We start from the raw sequence: 21,580 nt of genomic DNA, 5'->3' as shown, positions 1-21,580 counted from the left end.
TACTATACTATTTAGTCTACTCTCTTAATAGAAATCTGGAAGTTTTTCTCAAATGCTACCCGTCTCAATGCTTCTAGGACAAATTTTTCAACTGACAAAAATTTTTTTTAGCTTACCTTCTGCTGTTCTGATACAGCACATTCAGTTCAGGGGTGCTTTAGAGTTTTGTAAGAGTTATCAACATTTATTTATTTATTTATTTATTTATTTATTTATTTATTTATTTATTTATTTATTTATTTTAGACATAGAGAGAGAGAGAGAGAGAGGCAGAGACACAGGCGGAGGGAGAAGCAGGCTCCATGCCAGGAGCCCGATGCGGGACTCGATCCCAGGACCCCAGGATGATGCCCTGGGCCAAAGACAGGTGCCAAACCACTGAGCCACCCAGGGATCCCCCTCAACTTTCTTTTAGAAACTCAGAAAAGAGTTTGCTCACCATGGCTCCCTGTGGGATCAGATATGAAGAACAGTTTCCATTTACAGAACCCTTTTAACCTAAAGATATCAAAATCAATCTTGGAAATGATTATCCTGGTGACCTTGATTCCACACAGAAGCCTACTGATTAAGTTTCAATATTTTTCTGTGAGGCTACTCAAAGCTCTGATTTTACAATATTTAGAGTGTTTCCCCTCCTCTAGTTGGCTACCGGCACCCCTCCCCGTTGTTTGCTACTCTTCCATCTGAGAGTAGCCATAGCTGTCTCACTCACTTGGATCTGTTATGCCCTTTCCCTAGGGTACAAAGGACTTGTATGAATCAATTTAAATTGGCCAGAAGAAATCGCCAGCAGCCTGCTTACGTTTAAATCCTCTGCCCTAATCACCAGTATGGAAAACTCATTGAAAAGACCTACACATAATCTTACATCCATTGCATTAAAGATGAAACTGCCGAATTGAAAAGATCTCAGCCAATTAGAATTGAACACATAGCTCAATAGTGTGTCTGGCAGTTAGATCTGAAAAGGCTGCTTTTGACAAAGAAAAGCACTTCTTTATGTCAGGCTGTTTAGGGTCAGAAAATAACCCAAACCAGAAACAGAGCTAAAAACTTCTTATTTTGCTTCAGTACTGACACCAGTTAAAGTAATTTACAGAGGCTCCTCTCCCAATATCTAATTACGCAGAATACAATATTTGTATACATCAGAACGACTGTAATTCACAGTGACAGGGAGCTGCAGTTGGAGAATTAGTGAGTAAGTGAGCAAAAACAATAAAAATCAAGACTCCTGTACCATGATATATACTTTGTTCATTCCTTTTGACAAGTGTAGTATGGTGTGAATTATTTATAGTAAACGTACTATAGTGTATTCTCTAAAAGTAATAAAGTCTTACAGTTGTGAGTTTCTACAGTCTTCAGCCAGTAAAAAATAACTAAAAGATAAGAGTGGGGGAAAAGTTGAAGGAAGAAGAGATGGATTTGTTAATTTTTTTGATAAATCTTCATCAATGGATTGTAAATTCCCAAACTTCTTCTATATTAAATTCTTACCAATTTGGGTTTAGTTACTCAGTTTAGTGAAGCTTAATTTAATATGCTAGAGTGAATTAGGGGTGAAGGAGAAGAAATAAATGCAAAATTTAGATGGTATTTCAAAATCTATGTGAAATTTTGTGTGTACTGGTTACTGTCTACATGTTTAGTTACCCTCTTTTAAAAATAAAACAAATAGAATAATACTAACTCTCATTAGAATGTTCAGAACTCTTATTTTTGTTGGGGGGGTAGCACAATTTACACACAGTAAGATATTTTCTGAAACATAATAACTGTAAAAACCCACAAACACACTTAATTCTACTACTGAAATCAATATTGCACTGTATGTTAATTAATTTAATGTTAATTTAAGTAAAAATTTGAAAATAAAAAAAGCAAAAGCCACATACATTAAAATGGAGAGTAGAAGAATTTACATTCATTACGTGCCTATTACACATCCATATACATGTATTTATAATTAAATTATCAAGTTAATGCTTTAAATTGCTATTACCTTCCTATTACAGATTAATACAAGTTTGAGACTTCAATCCGTCAATTCACAATTGCCCAAACCACACAGCTCTTAAGTGAAGAGCTGGTACCAAACAGATTTCTGTCTTATTTCTTATTTCTGTACAAGCTCTTATCACTCACTTGAGAATCAAATCCAAGTCCAAATTCCATCCTTACTATTTAATGACTTCGGACACGTCATTTAACCCCTCTAAGATTTCATATTCAGATTTAAAAGAATGAATTAATAAACACTTTACAGAATTCTAAAGGTTTGGGCTAAGATCTAAATGTCTGGAACATAACAGAGCTCAGTAAAAATAATGGTATCTGCTATTATTAGGTTCATAGCAAAGGTTTAGTCAAGCTTCACATAAGTCCCAAATCGCAGTCTTTCCTAATTTAAAACATGTTTTAGTGTCCAGGAGGAAATATGACATATTGACTCTCTAATGAAGAGTTTATATCCCTGCCAAACACCACCAGACAAAACTGGAATAAGTAAAACCATGCGTTGTTATGCGGCACCTTGGGGGCTCAGTCGGTTAAGCATCTGACTCTCAGTTTCGGCTCAGGTCCTGGTCTCATGGGTCATGACATCAAGCCCTATGTCAGGCCCCGCTCAGTCATCTGCTTAGATATTCTCTCCCTCAGCCCCTTCTCCTAGTCTGTTTCTCTCTCACTCTCTCTTTCAAATAAATAAATCTTTAAAACCAACCAACCAAAAAAAAAAAAAAAAAGCATTGTGTGTTTTATTTATTTTTCTTATTTATGAATCAAGTAACATCATTTATTTTAAAACCTCAGAACTGAAGCAAAATTAAGGAGGTTTTAAAAATCACTGATCAGAATATTTTAAAAAAGTAATTTAAAAACCATTATTTTATTTGTATAGTTGCATGCAAACATGTAAAACAATAAGTTTAGCACAAATTTGCAAGTATCTTTGCTATAGTAGGGTTTCCCCTTCAGTCGTGGACAAGTGTCAGAATTTGTGGCCATGTTTTCAAACCACCATACCAACTGACTCACTGGAGCTTTGTACTTGGATATCTGAGGAGTATGTAAAACTCAACAAGCCCAGAATTGAACTTAATATCTTTTTTTGTCCTCATCAGTCAGTTTCTCCTGCCATATCTCTTACTCATTCTGTCATTTAATGGCGTTTCCATCCACTTAGTCGCCGAGTTCAGAAATCTGGATTGATGCTTGGTGACTTTTTCTCCCTCAATCTCTCTTTCCCCACATCCATTCAATCAAAAAGTCTCATCATTTTACTTCACAGGTACATTTTAATCCATCCTTTCTTCTTTATTCTTACTGTCGCTGTTTTAGTTGATAACCTTATCATCTTTCTCCTGATCCATTTTAAAAGCTTCATAACTACTTTTTTTTTTTTTATTGTCTTCAGCTTCTCTGATTCCATTTTCTCACTGTAGTCTTGAAGAAGTGTAAACAGGGCCATAGCATTCCCCAGCTTAAAATCTTTCATTGACACACTATTAACTATAGAAAAAGTTGCAATGTATTGTCAGAGCATCATACCCTGTGCCTTCCTACCTCTCAAACCTCATGTCCAGTCACTCCTGTCACACGAGCGACCCCACACGCCACAATCATCATTACATCCACTGCATCATTAACATTCACCAGGGGTTCACTCTGTGCCAGGCATATTCTAAATACTTTGTATGCATTAACTTATCACATGGGCACAATTATCCTGAGACAGTGTCTTACTAACATGACAGTAATACAAAGATACTCGTTCTTCCCCGGGTATACCATGTTATTCCATGTTTCCTAAGCCTTTTCTCATACAATCCTCTCTATCTCTACACGCCCCATTCTCCCTATCCCACTCCACTTTTTCAATTTCTGATTTCTACTGAGCTTTCAAAACTCCATTTACAGATCCTCTCTTCCTGAAAACCTTTGCTGACGTTCCAGGCTAGCATGCATGTCCTTTCCTTATGTTTTATTACACCGTCCGTGCATCTCTGTCTCTGTATTTAGCATTTCACATTGAAGCACCCCTCCTCTTACCAGATTATAAACTTTTTGAGAGCAAACATTTGAGCTATTAATTTTTCTCTTCCAAAAGACTAATTCAATGACTGATTCCTAATAGGTGCTCATATACGTTTGTTGGAGTAAATTAGAGAATGAGCAGATATCTTCGTCAGTCCCACGTCTCGCTCATTAAATGGCATCTAGTTCATCATAATATAGTAGACGTTCTCAAGAATACCACTCACCACTACTCTGGTGTCTCCATAGATATTTCTTTTTTTTTTTTTTTAAATTTTTTTTTAATTTTTATTTATTTATGATAGTCACACAGAGAGAGAGAGAGAGAGGCAGAGACACAGGCAGAGGGAGAAGCAGGCTCCATGCACCAGGAGCCCGACGTGGGATTCGATCCCGGATCTCCAGGATCGCGCCCTGGGCCAAAGGCAGGCGCTAAACCGCTGCGCCACCCAGGGATCCCTATAGATATTTCTTTAAATATTGTGGACTTCTTATTAACTGCACAATTCTAATACTTAAATTTTAGTAGGCAGATGATTTTAAAGTATTTTTTTTAAAAAGCTCCCCTTTCTATGCATTAGAACCATGAAATATGCCCTTCTGCTTCTAATGCTATTCTCCTCCCTTTTTGCTTAATCGACTCATATCCATCTTTCAAGTTCAGCTTAAAAGACAGTCCCTTAAGGGACTCTTCCGTGACCCCTCTAGCCTACTGCAAAATAGCACTGTTATGCACATTCATAGCATCCTCTACCTTTTCCTTCCTAAGAACTTGGCTAAATAAGATTTGAACATTTATAATTTTTTTCTTTTATTCTAGAAATTATTCATTATAAGATTAAAGGCATTTATATCTCAATATTATATCTCTCATACCTGGTTCTATTCATTCAGTCATTCAAAAAAAAAAATACTGCAAACCTAATATATGACAGACCCTGTGCTAGGAACTGAGGTAAAACAGTGAGATAGACAATATTTACCCTGTTCTTTGGAAGTTTGTATTTCTAACGGAAGAGACAGGTCATGGGCAAGAAAACAAATAGAAACTATCAGAAAATAAGTCCTGTGACTAAAATGGAAAGGAAATACAACACTGAGTAAAAAGCTTAAGGACACTATTTTTTAAAGATTTTATTTATTTATTCATGAGAGACACACAGAGAGGCAGAGACATAGGCAGAGGGAGAAGCAGGCTCCATGTAGGGAGCCCAATGTGGGACTTGATCCCAGGACTCCAGGATCAGGCCCTGGGCTGAAGGCAGACACTCAACTGCTGAGCCGCCCCAGGCATCCCAGAGACACTAGTTAAAAATCAAGAAGTCATGGAGGCTTCCCTGGGAGGATATTACTTGAGCTGATCTCTAGTGGCTGCTCAATAAATATTTGTAGAAGGAAAGAGAAGGGAAAAGAAACGCCAAATGAGAAGGAGAGAAGAGAAGGAAAGAAGAATGCTAAATGAGTTGGTTTGCATAGAGTTCTTGTGGCAAAAGCATTCATGATGGGGATTCTTATCTCAAGGTGAAGGACTGGTGGCATTCTTGTTTGGGCCTGGTGATTTGGTGATTAATGGACAACAATATTGGGGAGAAAAGATGCGTGTACCCTTTCTTGTGAAAGCATCTTTCAGATTTAAGAGATGAGAAGATGAAGCAAGTCTTGAATTTTTCTTGCCTCTGATAGTGTGTGGACCAGGAGGAAGAACAAACATCAGGAGCCATCCTTGATCCTACTTTTCAATGCTTTTGGAAAATGAGCTTTTGACATTATGGAAGGGGAGATAACAAAATATTGACCAAAATCTCATCTAGACCATTGCTGTGAAAGTTTCCTCCTTCAGGCATGTACAAAGAAAGGCTGAGACTGCTCCTTTGATCACCTGGGCATTTTGAACATGTGAGGTCAATAGGAATTCCTTGGCTTATGTAATCAAGAACTAATCCCCACGTTCTCTATCTTAGACCCAGGGGGCCTTGGAGTCACAACGTCAGAGAGAAGGTCTTATACTTACTAGCATCACTGACCATTAATCTTCAGACCTAGTACTTAAAATGATTTTCATAACAATGTTTCTTCTATGTTATTAAAAATAATTTTTCATAGCAATAAACAGCACTCAGTGTTTCTAAGACAAAATGATAGGGTTGGAGAGACCCAATCATCCCTATCATTATAGGGATATAGTAAAATGTGTCCTTTTCTTCCTTGAGTAATTGTGAACCCTCTGCTGTACACATGGTCATGACATACATTCTAAACTGTCTATGTGATAGACCTCCGGAAGGGCTTATAGCCTTAAACAACAACCTAGGTTATAAAGTAAAGATATGCAGAAAGTCGAAAACAAAGAAGTTTGGAATTGGGAGGAATCACTCCACATATAAGGAAAGGAACAGAAAAAGAAGACGAATTAAAGGGTAAACATGGAATTTGAGTTAATACAGACAGATTGGAAGAGTGGGATGCAGGAAACGAAAGACACTCCAAGCTGGCAAGAACCCTCATGGGCTCCAATCGGTAATCCTCTGACGGTGCAAAGCATTATTAAAACTGCATTAGGCTAATAACATAGCAACCTCCTGTTTTGGGTAAAATACTTGGATGTAGATAGTAAATTCTTAGATATGGGAAAACATTTTATTCAATTAGCGAAAGTTTGATTATCTCTGGACGTGTTCCATTAGCACGCCTGGGCTGTCTGGGTGCATCCATTATCAGGAGCGCCTTAGCAAGTCGGGTCCGTGAGTTCCACCGAGGCATTTCCCCGCTTAACTCCTTATGGCCAAGTGTCAGGGAGCTGGGCCCCGGCGGTTTCCAGGTTTCTTTGCATCCACTTGGGTAGTGTGTCAGAACAGTGACAGCAGCAGAGAATTTCCCATACATGTGGGCCTCAGCCCACAGTTAGCAGGAGGTGGGAAATCAGGCGGAGATGCCTTCCAGAGCCGAGGGGCCTCTTGGCATTTCCCTGGCAGCCTCATGCTTATCATCAGCCAGAACCCAGGCACTCATTAGGCTCTTGATGAAAAGCATCCCAAAGAAAATGCCAGCAAATTGTGCCACTGTGCTGGCAGGAAATTAAAACCGCTCAGAGCAAGCGGAGCCAAGAGAGCTGTTGAAATGAAAGGTAACATCAAGGGTGTGATCACTGACTCCCACAGGCTCAGGATTCAGGATGCGGCTCTCTGCTTCACGAGGGAAGGCGGGAGGCCTCTCTGCTGTCAGCCCCAGCCGCAGTCAGCCCCACAGAGAGGCTGAGACCGGCAGGGAGGTGGACTTTGTGATTTGAGTAAGCTTTGTTATGCCTGGGTAAATGCTTGGGGCTCAGGTTGTTTAATTTTTTTCCCAAAGGAGAAACAGAAATAAGAAAATTTGTTTTGTTTTGGTTTGCCTTTGTCCCAAACGCTTAAAGGCCACATTACGGAAAAGAACCACCGACTAAAAGCACCACAGGTCCTGTTCAAGTGGGGCAGACAATGCAGAGGGGAGCAGAGAAGCCTCCAACCTGTGAATCTGGCAGCAGGCCGCACGCAGGGGTATTTCAATTTCAGAGAACTTTTTGTTGGTGGTGCTACTTTCATCCTGAGGCTCAAATGGCCGTCAGCACATGGGGAAGAAAGGGAGGCTCTCAACGGGAGGCAGCGGCAACACGCCAGCAGAGCGCGCCGAAACGTTCCTCACCCTGGGGTGTTAGGCAGAGTGATGGCCCCCCAGAGATGTCCAGGTCCTATTCCCTGCAACTTATGAGTACTCGGCCTTCCATGGGAACGGGGAATTGAGGCTGCTAATTAGATGACTCTTTGAGAAAGATTATCCTGGATTATCCCAGTAGGTCCAGTGTACTAGCAGGGTTCCTTAACTGTGGAAGAGGGAGGCAGAAGCAGAGGTCAGAGTGATAGGGAGGAAGGAGGACTCGGCCGGCCATTGATAGCTTTGATAACATGAAAAGGGGGGCACAGCCAAGGAATGTCAGTGGCCTTTCAAGGCTGGAAAAGGCAAGGAAACTGATGCTCCCCTGGAGCCTCTAGAAAGGAGCAGGGCCCTGTCCACACCTTGATTTTAGCCCATTGAGAACTACATCAGACTTCTGACTTCCACTGCTACAAGACAATAAAGTTATATTGTTTAAGCCGTGAAGCTTGCAGTAGTTAATCACAGCAGTGACAGAAATAGAGCATATTGGTGTTTAGAAAAGTTATCTGAAGTTCCATAAGAGAGTTCCCAAGTTCATTTACAATTGTGGGGGCAAAATAGTAAAGCAAGAAAGCGGTAAAAAGATCCGAAAGGCATATTTACATGTTAGGATTGTAGGCACATGTATTATCTCACTTAAATCTCTACAACAGCCTTAGGAGGATTATCATAACGCTAATCTGTGAATAAGGATCTTATAAAAAAGGGAAATAACTCATGTCTTCCAACTAATTAAAGTGGTCCCTCATCTCACCTACATTAAAATCCAAACTTCTTCCTTTAAACTCCAAAGCTCCACATCCATAGTATCAGAGTGTGGACTCCTAAATGGCATCACCTAAGGCTTAGGAATCTGTGGTTTAAAATGCACTCCCTCCATGAAACTAGGAGCTGGTACTTTGAAAGAATTAACAAAATTGATAAACCCCTAGCTAGATTTGTCAAAAATAGATACAGAAAGAGAGAGAGAAAGAGAGAGAGAGAGAAAGGACCCACAGAAATAAAATCAGGAATGAAAAGAGGAGAGATCACAACCAACACAGCAGAAGTACAATTATAAGAGAAAATTATGAGCAATTATATGCCAACAAATCAGACAATCTGGAAGAAATGGATAAATTCCTAGAAACACATAAACTACCAAAACAGAATCAGGAAGAAACAGAAAATCTGAACTGACTGTAACCAGCAAAGAAATTGAATCGGTGATCAAAAATCTCCCAACAAACAGGATTCCAGAGCTAGATGGCTCCCCAGGAGAATTCCATCAGACCTTTAAAGAAGAATTAATGCCTCTTCTTCTGAAACCGCTCAAATAAAAGTAGAAATGGAAGGAGAACTTCTAAATTCATTCTATGAGGCCAGCATTACCTTGATTCCAAAACCAGAAAAAGACTCCACTAAAAAATGAGAATTACAGGCCAATATGCGCCTCAAGGACATGGATGTAAAAATTCACAACAGATACTAGCTAATAGAATCCAACAGTACAATGAAAGGATTACTTACCGCAACCAAGTGGGATTTATTCCTGGGCTGCAGAGGTGATTCAACATCCACAAATCAATCAATGTGATACACCACATTAATAAAAGAAAGGATAAGAACCATATGATCCTCTCAATAGATGCAGAAAAAACATTTGACAAAATACAGCATCCTTTCTTGATAAAAACCCTCAACGAAGTAGGGACAGAGGGAACATACTTCAACATCATAAAGGCCATACACAAAAGACCCACAGCTAATATTCTCAAAGGGGGAAAACCTGAGAGCTTTTTCTCTACAGTCAGGAAAACAACAGGGATGTCCATTCTCACCACTGCTGTTCAACATAGTACTGGAAGGCCTGACCTCAGCAATCAGACAGCATAAAGAAATAAAAAGCATACAGATCAGCAAGGAAGAAGTCAAATTTTTACTTTTTGTAGATGACATGAACTCTATGTAGAAAACCCAAAGACTCCACCCAAACATGGCTGGAATTGATACAGGAATTCAGCAAAGTAGCAGGATATAAAATCAGCACACAGAAGTCTGTTGCATTTCTATACACCAATAATGAAGCAGCAGAAAGAGAAGTCAAGGAATCAGTCCCATTTGTGGTTGCACCAAAAACCATAAGATACCTAGGAGTAAACCTAACCAAAGAGGTAAAAGATCTGTTCTCTGAAAACTATAGAATACTTATGAATTTGAGGAAGACACAAAGAAATGGAAAAACATTCCATGCTCATGGGTTGGAAAAACAAATTTTGTTAAAATGTCCCTATGGCCCAAAACAATCTAGACATTTAATACAATCCCTATCAAGATAACATCAGCATTTTTCACAGAGCTAGAACAAACAATCCTAAAATTTGTATGGAACCAGAAAAGACCCAGAATAGCCAAAGTAATGTTGAAAAAGAAAACCAAAGCTGGAGGCATCACAGTCCCAGATTTCAGGCTGTATTACAAAGCCTGTGACCATCAAGACGGTATGGTACTGGCATAAATGACACATAGTTCAGTGGAACAGAATAGAGAACCCAGTAATGCCCATATAACTATATGGTCAACTATCTTTGACAAAGCCAGAAAGAATATCCAATGGAAAAAAAAGACAGTGTCTTCAATAAATGGTGTTAGGAAAACTGGACAACCACACGCAGAAGGATGAAACTGGACTACTTGCTTACACCACCCACAAAAGGATAAGTTCCAAGTGATTGAAAGACCTAAGTGTAAGACAGGAATCCATTGAAATCCTAGAGGAGAACGTGGCTGCCTTTGAACGTGGCTGCAGCAGTTTCTCACTAGACACATCTCCGTAGGCAAGGGAATCAAAAACAAAATGAACTATTGGGACCTTATCAGGATAAAAGGCTTCTGTGCAGCAAAGGAAACAACAAAACTAAAAGACAGCCAACGGAATGGGAGAAGGTATTTGGAAATGACATAGATAAATGGTTGGTATCCAAAATCTAAAAAAAAAAAAAAAAAAAAAAAAAAACTTTTCAAACTCAATGCCCCCAAAATAAAAAATCCAGTCAAGAAATGGGCAGAAGACATGAACAGACATTTCTCCAAAGAAGACATAAACGTGGCTAACAGACACATGAGAAAATGCTCAACATCACTCGTCATCAGGGAAATACAAATCAAAACCACAATGAGATCCCACCTCACACAGGTCAGAATGGCTAAAACAAACAACTCAGGAAACAAAAGATGTTGATGAGGGTGAAGAGGAAGGGGAACCCTCCTGCACTGTTGGTGGGAATGCACACTGGTGCAGCCACTCTGGAAAATGGTATGAAGGTTCCTAAAAAAGTTAAAAATAGAGCTACCCTATATGACCCAGCAATTGCACGACTAGGTATTTACCCCAAAGGATACAACAATAGTGTCACAAAATAGTGATGAATGGATAAAGAAGAGGTGGTATACACACAGGTGCACACACACACACATGCACACACACCGGGATGCTACTCAGCTATCAAAAAGAATGAAGTCTTGCCATTTGCAATGATGTGAATGGAACTAGATGATATTATGTTGAGTGATGTAAGTCTGAGAAAGATAAATACCGTGATTTCACTTCCATGTGGAATTTAAGAAACAAAGCAGATGAACATAGGGGAAGGGGAAGGAAAAATAAAAGAAGATAAAACCAGAGAGGGAGGCACACCCTAAGACACTCTTAACTATAGGTGATGAACTGAGGGTTGCTGGAGGGGAAGTGGGTGGGGGACAGGGTAACTGGGTGATGGGCATTAAGGAGGGCGCTGGTTGTATTGAGCACTGGGTGTTGTATTTAAGTGATAAATCACTAAATTCTACCTCTCAAACTAATACTACACTAAATATTAACTAGAAATTAAATAAAATTTTGAAAGAAAATAAATAAACAACATGTGTTCCGGGTGATTCCTATACACACTAACAAGTTTGTGAAGCACTACTGCACATGATGTGAGCTCATCTATTTTTCTACCCAAGTCTGGAACCGCTCTCACCCTTGCTTGTGATGCTCCAGCCACACCGGTCCTTTCATTTCTGAAGAAGTCACATTTCTGCTCCCACCTTGTAACCTTTACATTGTCTGTTCCTTATTAGAGTCTTTGGAAATGTGCCTCTTGGCTAATGCCATTCAGGCCTTGAGCTTTCCCTAATTGTGAGCACAGGAGAGTCCAAAGAAAAAGGGCTAATAGGACTGGCTCCTCATTATTTCATCATAACCTACATCTATCATTTGAGAAAATTACGAATCTGCCAGTCATGAATTGAAATCTATGGATAAGAAAATGGGCACTCATTGTTCACTCTGTAGATTTAAGTTTTGCTACAGATTTTAGCAATTGTTATCACGGTGGTTTTTTTTTTTTGTTTTTTTTTTTTCTTTTTCTTTTTTCTTGAAGAATCTGGTGTTGGGATATTACATTTGGAAAAGCTTTTAATGCTAGTTAGTATCTTAATTACTTCATCTCATGATCTTGCATGCTCTATTAATTTTAATTCTCTTTTTTTGAAGGGGGGATTTGATAACCAAGCATAACTCTCAGCACGCACTCTCTACATTAATCAGGTGTGTTCTGAACCAGCGTTAACCATGAACCATCCGTGATCGTTAAGCATGTGTGCTTTTTCAATTCCTAAAGTTTGCCATTTTCACAATGAATTCTGTTGCATTTCACAAGTCTCTTGGCAGGGTCTTTAAGGCTGACTTTGTTTTTCTCTTGTATAAATTAGCTTCAGTAGATTATTTTTATAATTGAAACATAAAATAGTATCAAAAAGTTTAGTTCTATTGAAAACCATGGATCTACTCAGAAGAGCATTTCGCGTTTTTTTCTCTTTCACAATATGTTACCTACTGCAATTAATAAACCCCCTAATTTTGGTGAGTGTTATATAATAGGCATTTATTTATCAGTTATGTAGAAGTCCAATGTGGGCATTTCTGGTCCAGTGGATGACTTTCTCCCATCCCATAGGGCCTCAGAACCTTCTGCAGCCAGCCAGCAGAAGAGAAGAGTAGGAGAAGGCTCACTTTTTTTTTTTTTTTTTTTTTTTTAAGCCCAGAGTTGGGAGTGGCATCACTTTTGCTCATGTTGCCTTGATGAGAATTTGTCACAAGGCCACAACTTAATGCAGGACGATAAGGCACTATTGTCCCTGGGTGGACAGCTATTCTGAGTGACAAAAATCACTCCATGAATGGGGAGTACAAACACTGATAGGCAGACAGATAACTGCCTCTTGCCACAAAAACCTATGGAATTATCTCAGTGCCATGTTAGACGGCCACGGTCAACCCAAATGTAACATTCAATCAAAGCAAACACATCCCTCTCTCCCAGTTACCGTATGTGCTCTTTACCCTTTTAATGGTGCCCTTAGTACCTCATATTTCCTCATTTAGAGATTCTCATTATTGTTCAACCTACCTCATTATTATTCAAGCTTCTTATGGACAGGACCATAGTCACCTTGTTCTTTATATCCCTACCACCCAATAAAGTGCTTAACATAGTGCTTCAGATCTAGTAGAATCTCAATGAATCATTCTGAATGAATGAAAGAGTGGGTGAATGAATGAGTGAATGAAAGTACTACATTCCTATTGCGATATATTATCTCTTAAGATATATCCTATGTTTCAGGCTACCTCTAATCACTTTTGGGCTGAATAAATCACACAAAAATTAAGACCCTTTGACCTTTTTTGTCTTTTCACAAAGGACATGATGCAATCGTGACCCTCCTGAAGCATTATAAAAGACCGCAGGATGAATTGCCCTGTAATGAATATTCTCAACCTGGAGGAGGTATCCTTTTCTTACTAAGTTTTTGTCATTAGTACAATATTGTGCCAAAAGGTAAACCTTTATTTCTATTACTACTATTCTGGGGTTAGGGATGAGGGCATGTCAGATTGACTTTATTCTAGGAAAACTTATGTCTGGGTAAGGCTGAAAATAAAGAAGCCTTCACTTAGGCTGTTTTCCGACTCACCAGTCTGCAGTTCCTTCAGGTTTAGCGTTCCCTCGACTGGATGTTTATGAGGCTTATGCATGACCGGGAAGGCCCTGGTGAGCTGAGAGCAGTCGTTTTCCATTTCAGTAATCTATTAAGGCAGGCCAGAGAATACTCATACCCAGACACAAATTAAATCTGCCGGAGTCTACTAGACCTTTTTTTTTTTTTTTTTAATCTTTTATATACTCTCTAAATAAACACTTGCTATACAGTTTCAGTGTCCAGAAAAGGACCTGGGTTAAAGCTATATTCTCAGTTGGTTTTCTTAGCAAATTTCTTTTGTCACCTGCTTCTTTGTATAATGTTTACTGTTTATGTAGAAAAAAAATGCTACTTTAAACTCTGTAATATAATTTGATTTCTAGATGGCTCCTATGTGTCTCTTCCATCCCCCTTGGGGAAGATTAAAAGCATGACAAAAGGTATTTTAACATGGGACAATTGTTATATTTTATTACTAAGGATAACTATTGCCTCAAATGTGATAACCTTCTGTTTTGTTTTACATATTATAAATGATGACTATTTTGCATGCATAAATGATATTATCAACAAAGCATTCTTTCCATAATTAACCTTACCCTCTGTACTATTTTACATGTGCTATCTCGGTTCATGGAGGTACAGCAGTGAAAATATCCTGAGTATTAAAGGAAGATCAAATTCTCATAGACATTTGTATTTTTAATGAAGTCTAAATCACAAATATTAATGTCTTTAAGGAGAATTGGGAATAGGTTTGCCATAGGAAAATCAGTTTGAAAAAATAGGTTATTTTCCAAAAGATCCCAAACAAGTAATACCTTGGGAAATTTTTGAGTGTATGCTGCACACAGAAATTAAAGCCATTGAATCAGGAATATTAAAAGATACCTTCATGATTCAACAACAAATTTATAGTTATGCATTTAGAATTTGAAGTTTTTAAAAATTATTTTTGGTTCGAGGTGTTTCTCTGAATGATTCATTGGACTTCTTTTTTGACATCTAATTGGCATCCCTTTGAGATTTAGCTTATGGATATTTGGCTAAGCCCATTATGATAAGTTGAAGGGATCGGCCAGATAAGGCTCCTTATCATGATGTGATGTGAACAGTACTCCGGGGTTGCCATGTCATGCAGATGAGCTAGTTATTGATCAGATTAGAAATAAACCCTTAGCCCTGATAACAAAGGTCAGGGGACAGAGACGGGACTACTCACATGTTTTTAATGCAAAGGGACAAGGATCGTTTGTGATAAGGTTTCAATATCTACAAGTAGTCAATTGTATCTGGAAAATTAAATGTTACCAGGGAATGACATTTTTGGCTAAGTAAGGTATGTACGTGCATCATGTGTACACATCCACGTGTGTTCTTTGTCTTAACAAATAAAATAACATTTCCTGTTTTCAGAAAAGGCAGATGTTCTCCTCCTAAGGGCTGGACTGCCCTCGCATTTCCATCTTCAGCTCTCAGAAATTGAGTTCCATGAAATCATCGGCTCAGGTAACCCAAGAAAACGCCCTTCTGCTTTAGTTTCATGAGCTCGAGACAACACGTGTTTATTCATTTCTCTTAATTTTAGGTTCTTTCGGGAAAGTGTATAAAGGACGATGCAGAAATAAAATAGTGGCTATAAAACGGTAAGAGAGCAGATGAGAAAAGTCAGCACCAGACTGGAATTGTGAACCTTAAGAAGCATATGCACAGCAAGCCCCCTTGTTTTGACCCGTCTGTTGACTGAGGATTTCCTGTTCCCGCCCTTTCCAGTTACCGGGCCAACACCTACTGCTCCAAATCCGATGTGGATATGTTCTGCCGAGAGGTGTCCATTCTCTGCCGCCTCAATCATCCCTGTATAATTCAGTTTGTGGGTGCCTGCTTGAATGACCCCAGCCAGTTTGCCATCGTCACTCAGTACATATCAGGGGGTTCCCTGTTCTCCCTCCTTCATGAGCAGAAGAGGTATGGTTCTCTTGTTCTGACTTCTCACTTCACGTGTCCATGGAATTATCCTTGCATTTACCTCCGAGGCTTCCCACTTGGATGAGCCTTTCCCTTCTAACATCCCTGAGTGCTCGGAAGTGTGGCAGTTTGAAGATGGCTAATAACTTCTGCCCAATAATTATATTTTAGTGAATAGAAATACTTCTGTGCTTTCTTAACAGGAAGTCAGTTGGAGATAACAAATTCAAGGAATTTAAATTAGCAACTGAAGCTTATAATTAGGCCAAATATGGCATACTAATAACGCAGCTATATGTAAGCTGAGAATAAAATAATTACCAGGGGTCACAATATTTATTTTTTAAAGTTTTAAAAGAGAATGTCCTTGCACAAATCTAATTTGAATTCAGTTCCTAGATACATGCATACAATAATTAGAGTGTGGTTTCACTCAGTTATTAAAGCAGAATCCATTTTCTGTTATCATAAAAAAATTAAGTATAGCATTATAAATATAAAATCAAGTGGAATATTTTGAATATGAGGGGTTGGTACCTGAATTGATTGATAATTAGGCATCATCTGATGTACAAAAGTTCTTTTTCCAGATTTTTTTTGGATTTTTAGTCTAATCTTCAATAAAGCAAAAAGGGCTGAAAGATGTACAGAATAACAAATCATGTGCACCATTGATATCTTTTAGAAGGATGTGTTATTGGCATTAACCATTCCATCCTCACTAAATCTATTTTTAAATTCCAGGATTCTTGATTTGCAGTCTAAATTAATTATTGCAGTAGACGTTGCCAAAGGTATGGAGTACCTTCACAACCTGACACAACCAATTATACACCGTGACTTAAACAGGTATTTTTCCCTCTAAATAATGAACATAGAATTGTTCAGGTGACTAGGAGTCTAAAACAGATTTAAATATATCTAACTTCACTTAAGTATATGGCAAGTCAGGGTTTTCTATTCTGTGGGTTAGGTGACAGGCTACCTTACGGCTAAGGGATAGAAAGTTTTGTCATCATCTTCTACGCAAATAGAAAGTTTGGTTTTTTGTTTTTTGTTTTTTTTTTTTCAAATAGAAAGTTATATAACTCTCAGGGATCTTTCGAGAGAGTGCTATCTGTAAGACTCACCAGCCAGCTAGTTCTCAAGTCAAGAGAGTCAGAACAAGAATTTAGACTAATGACTATTATGGCATGTCAGGTCTCATACAAAGTCAGATATTATAAGAGGTTCTGATTTAAATTACCTGAAACACTATTTTTGTGCTACCATTTTGGTATTTTTCTAATAATAAATTCAGCCAAACTGCAGCAGCTCGTTTACCTGTTTTTCATGTGAAAATGTTCTCCTGTGGGTTAGAGACTTGAAACAAACAAGGAATTGTAGTGTTCTAGGGGTGAAACCCCAAAGGATTAAAAAAAAAATTAAACAGTGAAAGCTTTCTCTAAGCAAAGTCTTACAAGAAGGCCAGTATACAAAATGTAGCTCTTTCAGTTGAAGACAGAATGTAGGGTTTAGAAATCTGTTCACTTACCATTTTCTACTGCCAAGGAGGGGGATCCCTAGGCCACCTCTTTGGAATCCCAAAGGTGTTCTGGAGAATAGCTGGACAACCCCTGATCTAGTTTATGAAACAAGTCATATTATTGAAAGTAACTTTCATTTCATGATGATCAATAACTAACATTCAGATCTCATATATAACCTTTTGTGTAGAGCCCACAATTCCGAGACTACTAAAAAGTAACTACTCCATTCAGCCTTTTGTTCGACAACTATTTGGGTATCTACTATGTTTAAAACCTTTATACTTGGCACATTAGAGCCTACAAGGTGAAGCGGCCATAGACTCCATTCCCAAGAAGCTTTCTAGTAGAGCTTTCTAGTAGTTCTAGTAGAGGAGAAAAAAAAAAAATACCTACTTTAGGTATAAAATAATGTTTTATAAGAGATATTAAAAATTCTACAAAATTTTTAGAAAGAAAAATTACTTCTGAGGAATTTAGAAATAGCTTCATGGAAAAAGGGACATTTGAACTTGGCACCAAAGAATGGATAAACTCTGGAAGGGCATCATAGGCTTAGGGAAGACATTAAGAAAACAGAGATTAGAACGTTAAAGGCATATATAGCAACAATGAATAGTTCCATGTTGGGGGATGAAGTGCATATGAATGTAGCTAGTATTCATAATGTATGAAACAGACAATTGGGAAGGAAATTTAGAAAAACAAATTGGAATAAGAGCACAGAAATCAGTGAATTCTAGACATAAAGGTAGTTTAGGCTTTGTAAGAAAGAAGTAGGCATTGAGGTGGTAGATCTAGGAATCAGAGATTTGGAACCGTGTTTTGGAATGATTCACCCAGTCTCTCCACTCGGTGGAGAAGTCAAGAAACTGGTGAAGAAGTTGTTGCCCATAATCTAAATGAGAAGTAATTTTAAAAAGCAGAACTTCACTCGTGACCAATGAAAATGAAAGAGAGACAGATAGGAAAGATAGGAGAGATAAAATACATTAGGTAGGAGAGTGGTTGAGTCTTAGATATTAGAAGAAATATGTGTGGGATTCAATCCATTTAAAATTATTTATTAGTTTTCACACAAAAGTCATTTCTTTGCTGTTATTAGGTTTTTTTCTTACCTCTCTTTCAAAAGCATGCATGTTAATAGACATTTTTTTTTTTTGCTTTGAGTTTCTGAACAATATTTAGGAAGTAGATTTAGGTGATAAATTAGCATAATATAAACTGGTGACTTGTGAGTTGGAGGAGGGTTATCTTGTCATCCCAACCATTTTGCATGTAGTATTAAAACAAATTAGTGACCATTAAAAGTTTCGTCTAGCTGTAACTCTCCAATTATGGGGCAATTGAGTGTGTGTTCCTTTGCTTCTGTAAGTGCAAGTTGTTACCACCAGATTATAAAACAGGACCAAAAATATAAATGTTGATTGAAAGTGGAAATAGAACATTTACTGTATAATAGATATGTTTATATTTGCCATTTTTTCTGTTTCTTTTTTTAATAATAAATTTATTTTTGATTGGTGTTCAAGTTGCCAACATACAGAATAACACCCAGTGCTCATCCCGTCAAGTGCCCCCCTCAGTGCCCGTCACCCATTCACCCCCACCCCCCGCCCTCCTCCCCTTCTACCACCCCTAGTTCGTTTCCCAGAGTTAGGAGTCTTTATGTTCTGTCTCCTTTTCTGATATTTCCCACACATTTCTTCTCCCTTCCCTTCTATTCCCTTTCACTATTATTTATATTCCCCAAATGAATGAGAACATATAATGTTTGTCCTTCTCCAATTGACTTACTTCACTCAGCATAATACCCTCCAGGTCCATCCACGTTGAAGCAAATGGTGGGTATTTGTCATTTCTAATGGCTGAGGAATATTCCATTGTATACATAAACCACATCTTCTTTATCCATTCATCTTTCAATGGACACTGAGGCTCCTTCCACAGTTTGACTATTGTGGACATTGCTGCTAGAAACATCGGGGTGCAGGGGTCCCGGCATTTCATTGCATCTGTATCTTTGGGGTAAATCCCCAGCAGTGCAATTGCTGGGTCGTAGGGCAGATCTATTTTTAACTCTTTGAGGAACCTCCACACAGTTTTCCAGAGTGGCTGCACCAGTTCACATTCCCACCAACAGTGTAAGAGGGTTCCCTTTTCTCTGCATCCTCTCCAACATTTGTGGTTACCTGCCTTGTTAATTTTCCCCATTCTCACTGGTGTGAGGTGGTGTCTCATTGTGGTTTTGATTTGTATTTCCCTGATGGCAAGTGACGCGGAGCATTTTCTCATGTGCGTGTTGGCCATGTCTATGTCTTCCTCTGTGAGATTTCTCTTCATGTCTTTTTCCCATTTCATGATTGGATTGTTTGTTTCTTTGGTGTTGACTTTAATAAGTTCTTTATAGATCTTGGAAACTAGCTCTTTATCTGATAGGTCATTTTCAAATATCTTCTCCCATTCTGTAGGTTGTCTTTGAGTTTTGTTGACTGTATCCTTTGCTGTGCAAAAGCTTCTTATCCATGTTTTCTGTTTCTAATGTAACCCAAATGATTTCAATTGTACCAAAAAGTCATCAAAGTTTACAAAACCTCATTGCATAGGTGCCTGGAATATAATAGAGTCCCAAACTATTGCATTTATTGTTTGTGAACTACTTTTTTACTAATCTTTAATCTGGCAACAATAGAAACATTGAGTTTTTCAGATTAATGGGGATATAGCATTGCACATTGCCTCAAAGAGTGTAAGTCCTTCTGGGTTTACTACGCTCTGGTTGGGTACGTAGAGCATATGCCCAGCAAACAATTTATTCCCCGTATGAGGTAGAAGGTGACTAAGGACCAAAATGATTAGGCAGCAATTTTCAAAGATTTCATGTCAGTCAAAGATCAAAGTAGAGTTGAAAGCTTCATGGAGGATGTAGAGCTAAAGCTAGAATTTGGAGAACAGGTGCATGTCTTCCTCTGGGTTCTCACAGCAGACTAACCCTTACATGTCTACAATGCTGATGGAGCCCCACTGAAAGGGGAAGGGAAAGATGCACATCAGGGTGAGGAACTCAGACATATTTGCACATTAGCATTGAAATTATCTGTTTACACTTTTCTTTCTCCCACTAATCTGGGCAGCTCAGTGCTCCAAGAACAGAGATCCTTTTCTCTTCATCTAGAGATGTTCGATCAATGCATTTTTAACTGAACCAAATTCCTGGGGGTGTTTCTGTGAATAACATTCCAGGAAGCAATGGCCTAGTTGGTACGAGTATGGCTGCTTTTAGGTAGAGCCTGATCAACTTGCCCAATACTTTTGGTAGTTTCAAGCAAAGGGGCTGTTTGAGCCTATTGATCAGCTTACAGATGAGGGGGATGCTTCTATTTTTGGTTCTGTGGTTGTTGATTTACATGAGTGAAAGGAAAGAATTCTACCTTTCCCCTGGCAAGCTTCTTACCTCACAGGTCTGAAAATTAATTTTGATCTTTAAGTATATACTAAGGAGAAGTTGAAGGGCTGAGTAAGGAAGTGGTTCTTTCCAATGATGCTGATGAGAATGATGATAATACCTGCCATTTATTTACCACTCACATGTGAAAGGCCTACTAAGCCCTTTTCATGTATGCTCTTATTTCATCTCACATCAATCCTATAACATAGTTATTATTATTTCCATTTCACTGATAGGGAAACTGACTTAGTCTGAGGTCACATCCATAACTTATAGTGTTCTTAACATTGTATTATGCTGTCCCAACAACAATAACAAAACCAAGTCAGAACAGAGAGATAAAGGAGGCTGATGATACTGAATGAGCATCAGCCATTTACCAACTTTGCTCTTTGTGCTTCAGTCCTCAGGCTCAATTCCTGTGATTCAAATCATTTCTCATATCATCTTCTTGTGCTTCAGTGTTCCTGCTCTAGTGCTTCTTTTACAGCCCGTGTTCTGCTAGTGTGGAACAGAAATTGCATATGAGGCACACCGATATGTCTCCTTTGTCTATAGTGTTTAAATATTTCTTAAACATTTTTTTCAAAGACTTACTTATTCATTTTAGCGGGAGGAAGGATTCAGAGGGAGAGACAGTATCTCAAGCAGACTCCCCACTGAGCACAGAGCTCAGCATAGGGCTCAATCCCAGGACCCTGAGATCATGACCTGAGCCAAAATCAAGAGTTGGCTGCTTAACCAATTGAGCCAATGAGACGCCTCTAAATACTTCTTCAATGTATGTAGCTTTCTACAGGAATGTACTTTCCAATTTGTTGTAGACCTCACTACCTACCAACTTACCCTTGGCCCAATTTATACTTTCATTTTGCAGCACTGGAGCTTGCAAAGCATA

At 38.6% G+C, this 21,580-nt stretch overlaps 1 protein-coding gene across 1 annotated transcript in view; it reads left to right on the top strand.

Annotated features, from left to right (window-relative positions):
• Nucleotides 1-21,580, top strand: part of TNNI3K (TNNI3 interacting kinase) — a 240,310-nt gene that overhangs the window by 107,019 nt on the left and 111,711 nt on the right. The window contains exons 12-17 of the mRNA XM_038541654.1: nt 13,461-13,547; nt 14,124-14,180; nt 15,157-15,249; nt 15,329-15,386; nt 15,514-15,708; nt 16,453-16,557. Of these exons, the coding sequence (XP_038397582.1) occupies nt 13,461-13,547; nt 14,124-14,180; nt 15,157-15,249; nt 15,329-15,386; nt 15,514-15,708; nt 16,453-16,557 (595 nt within the window). The remainder of the gene's footprint in view (nt 1-13,460; nt 13,548-14,123; nt 14,181-15,156; nt 15,250-15,328; nt 15,387-15,513; nt 15,709-16,452; nt 16,558-21,580) is intronic.

The sequence above is a fragment of the Canis lupus genome, chromosome 6 (genome assembly GCF_011100685.1).
Source record: "Canis lupus familiaris isolate Mischka breed German Shepherd chromosome 6, alternate assembly UU_Cfam_GSD_1.0, whole genome shotgun sequence".
NCBI lineage: Eukaryota > Metazoa > Chordata > Mammalia > Carnivora > Canidae > Canis > Canis lupus.
This window is presented reverse-complemented; position numbering and strand designations above follow the sequence as displayed.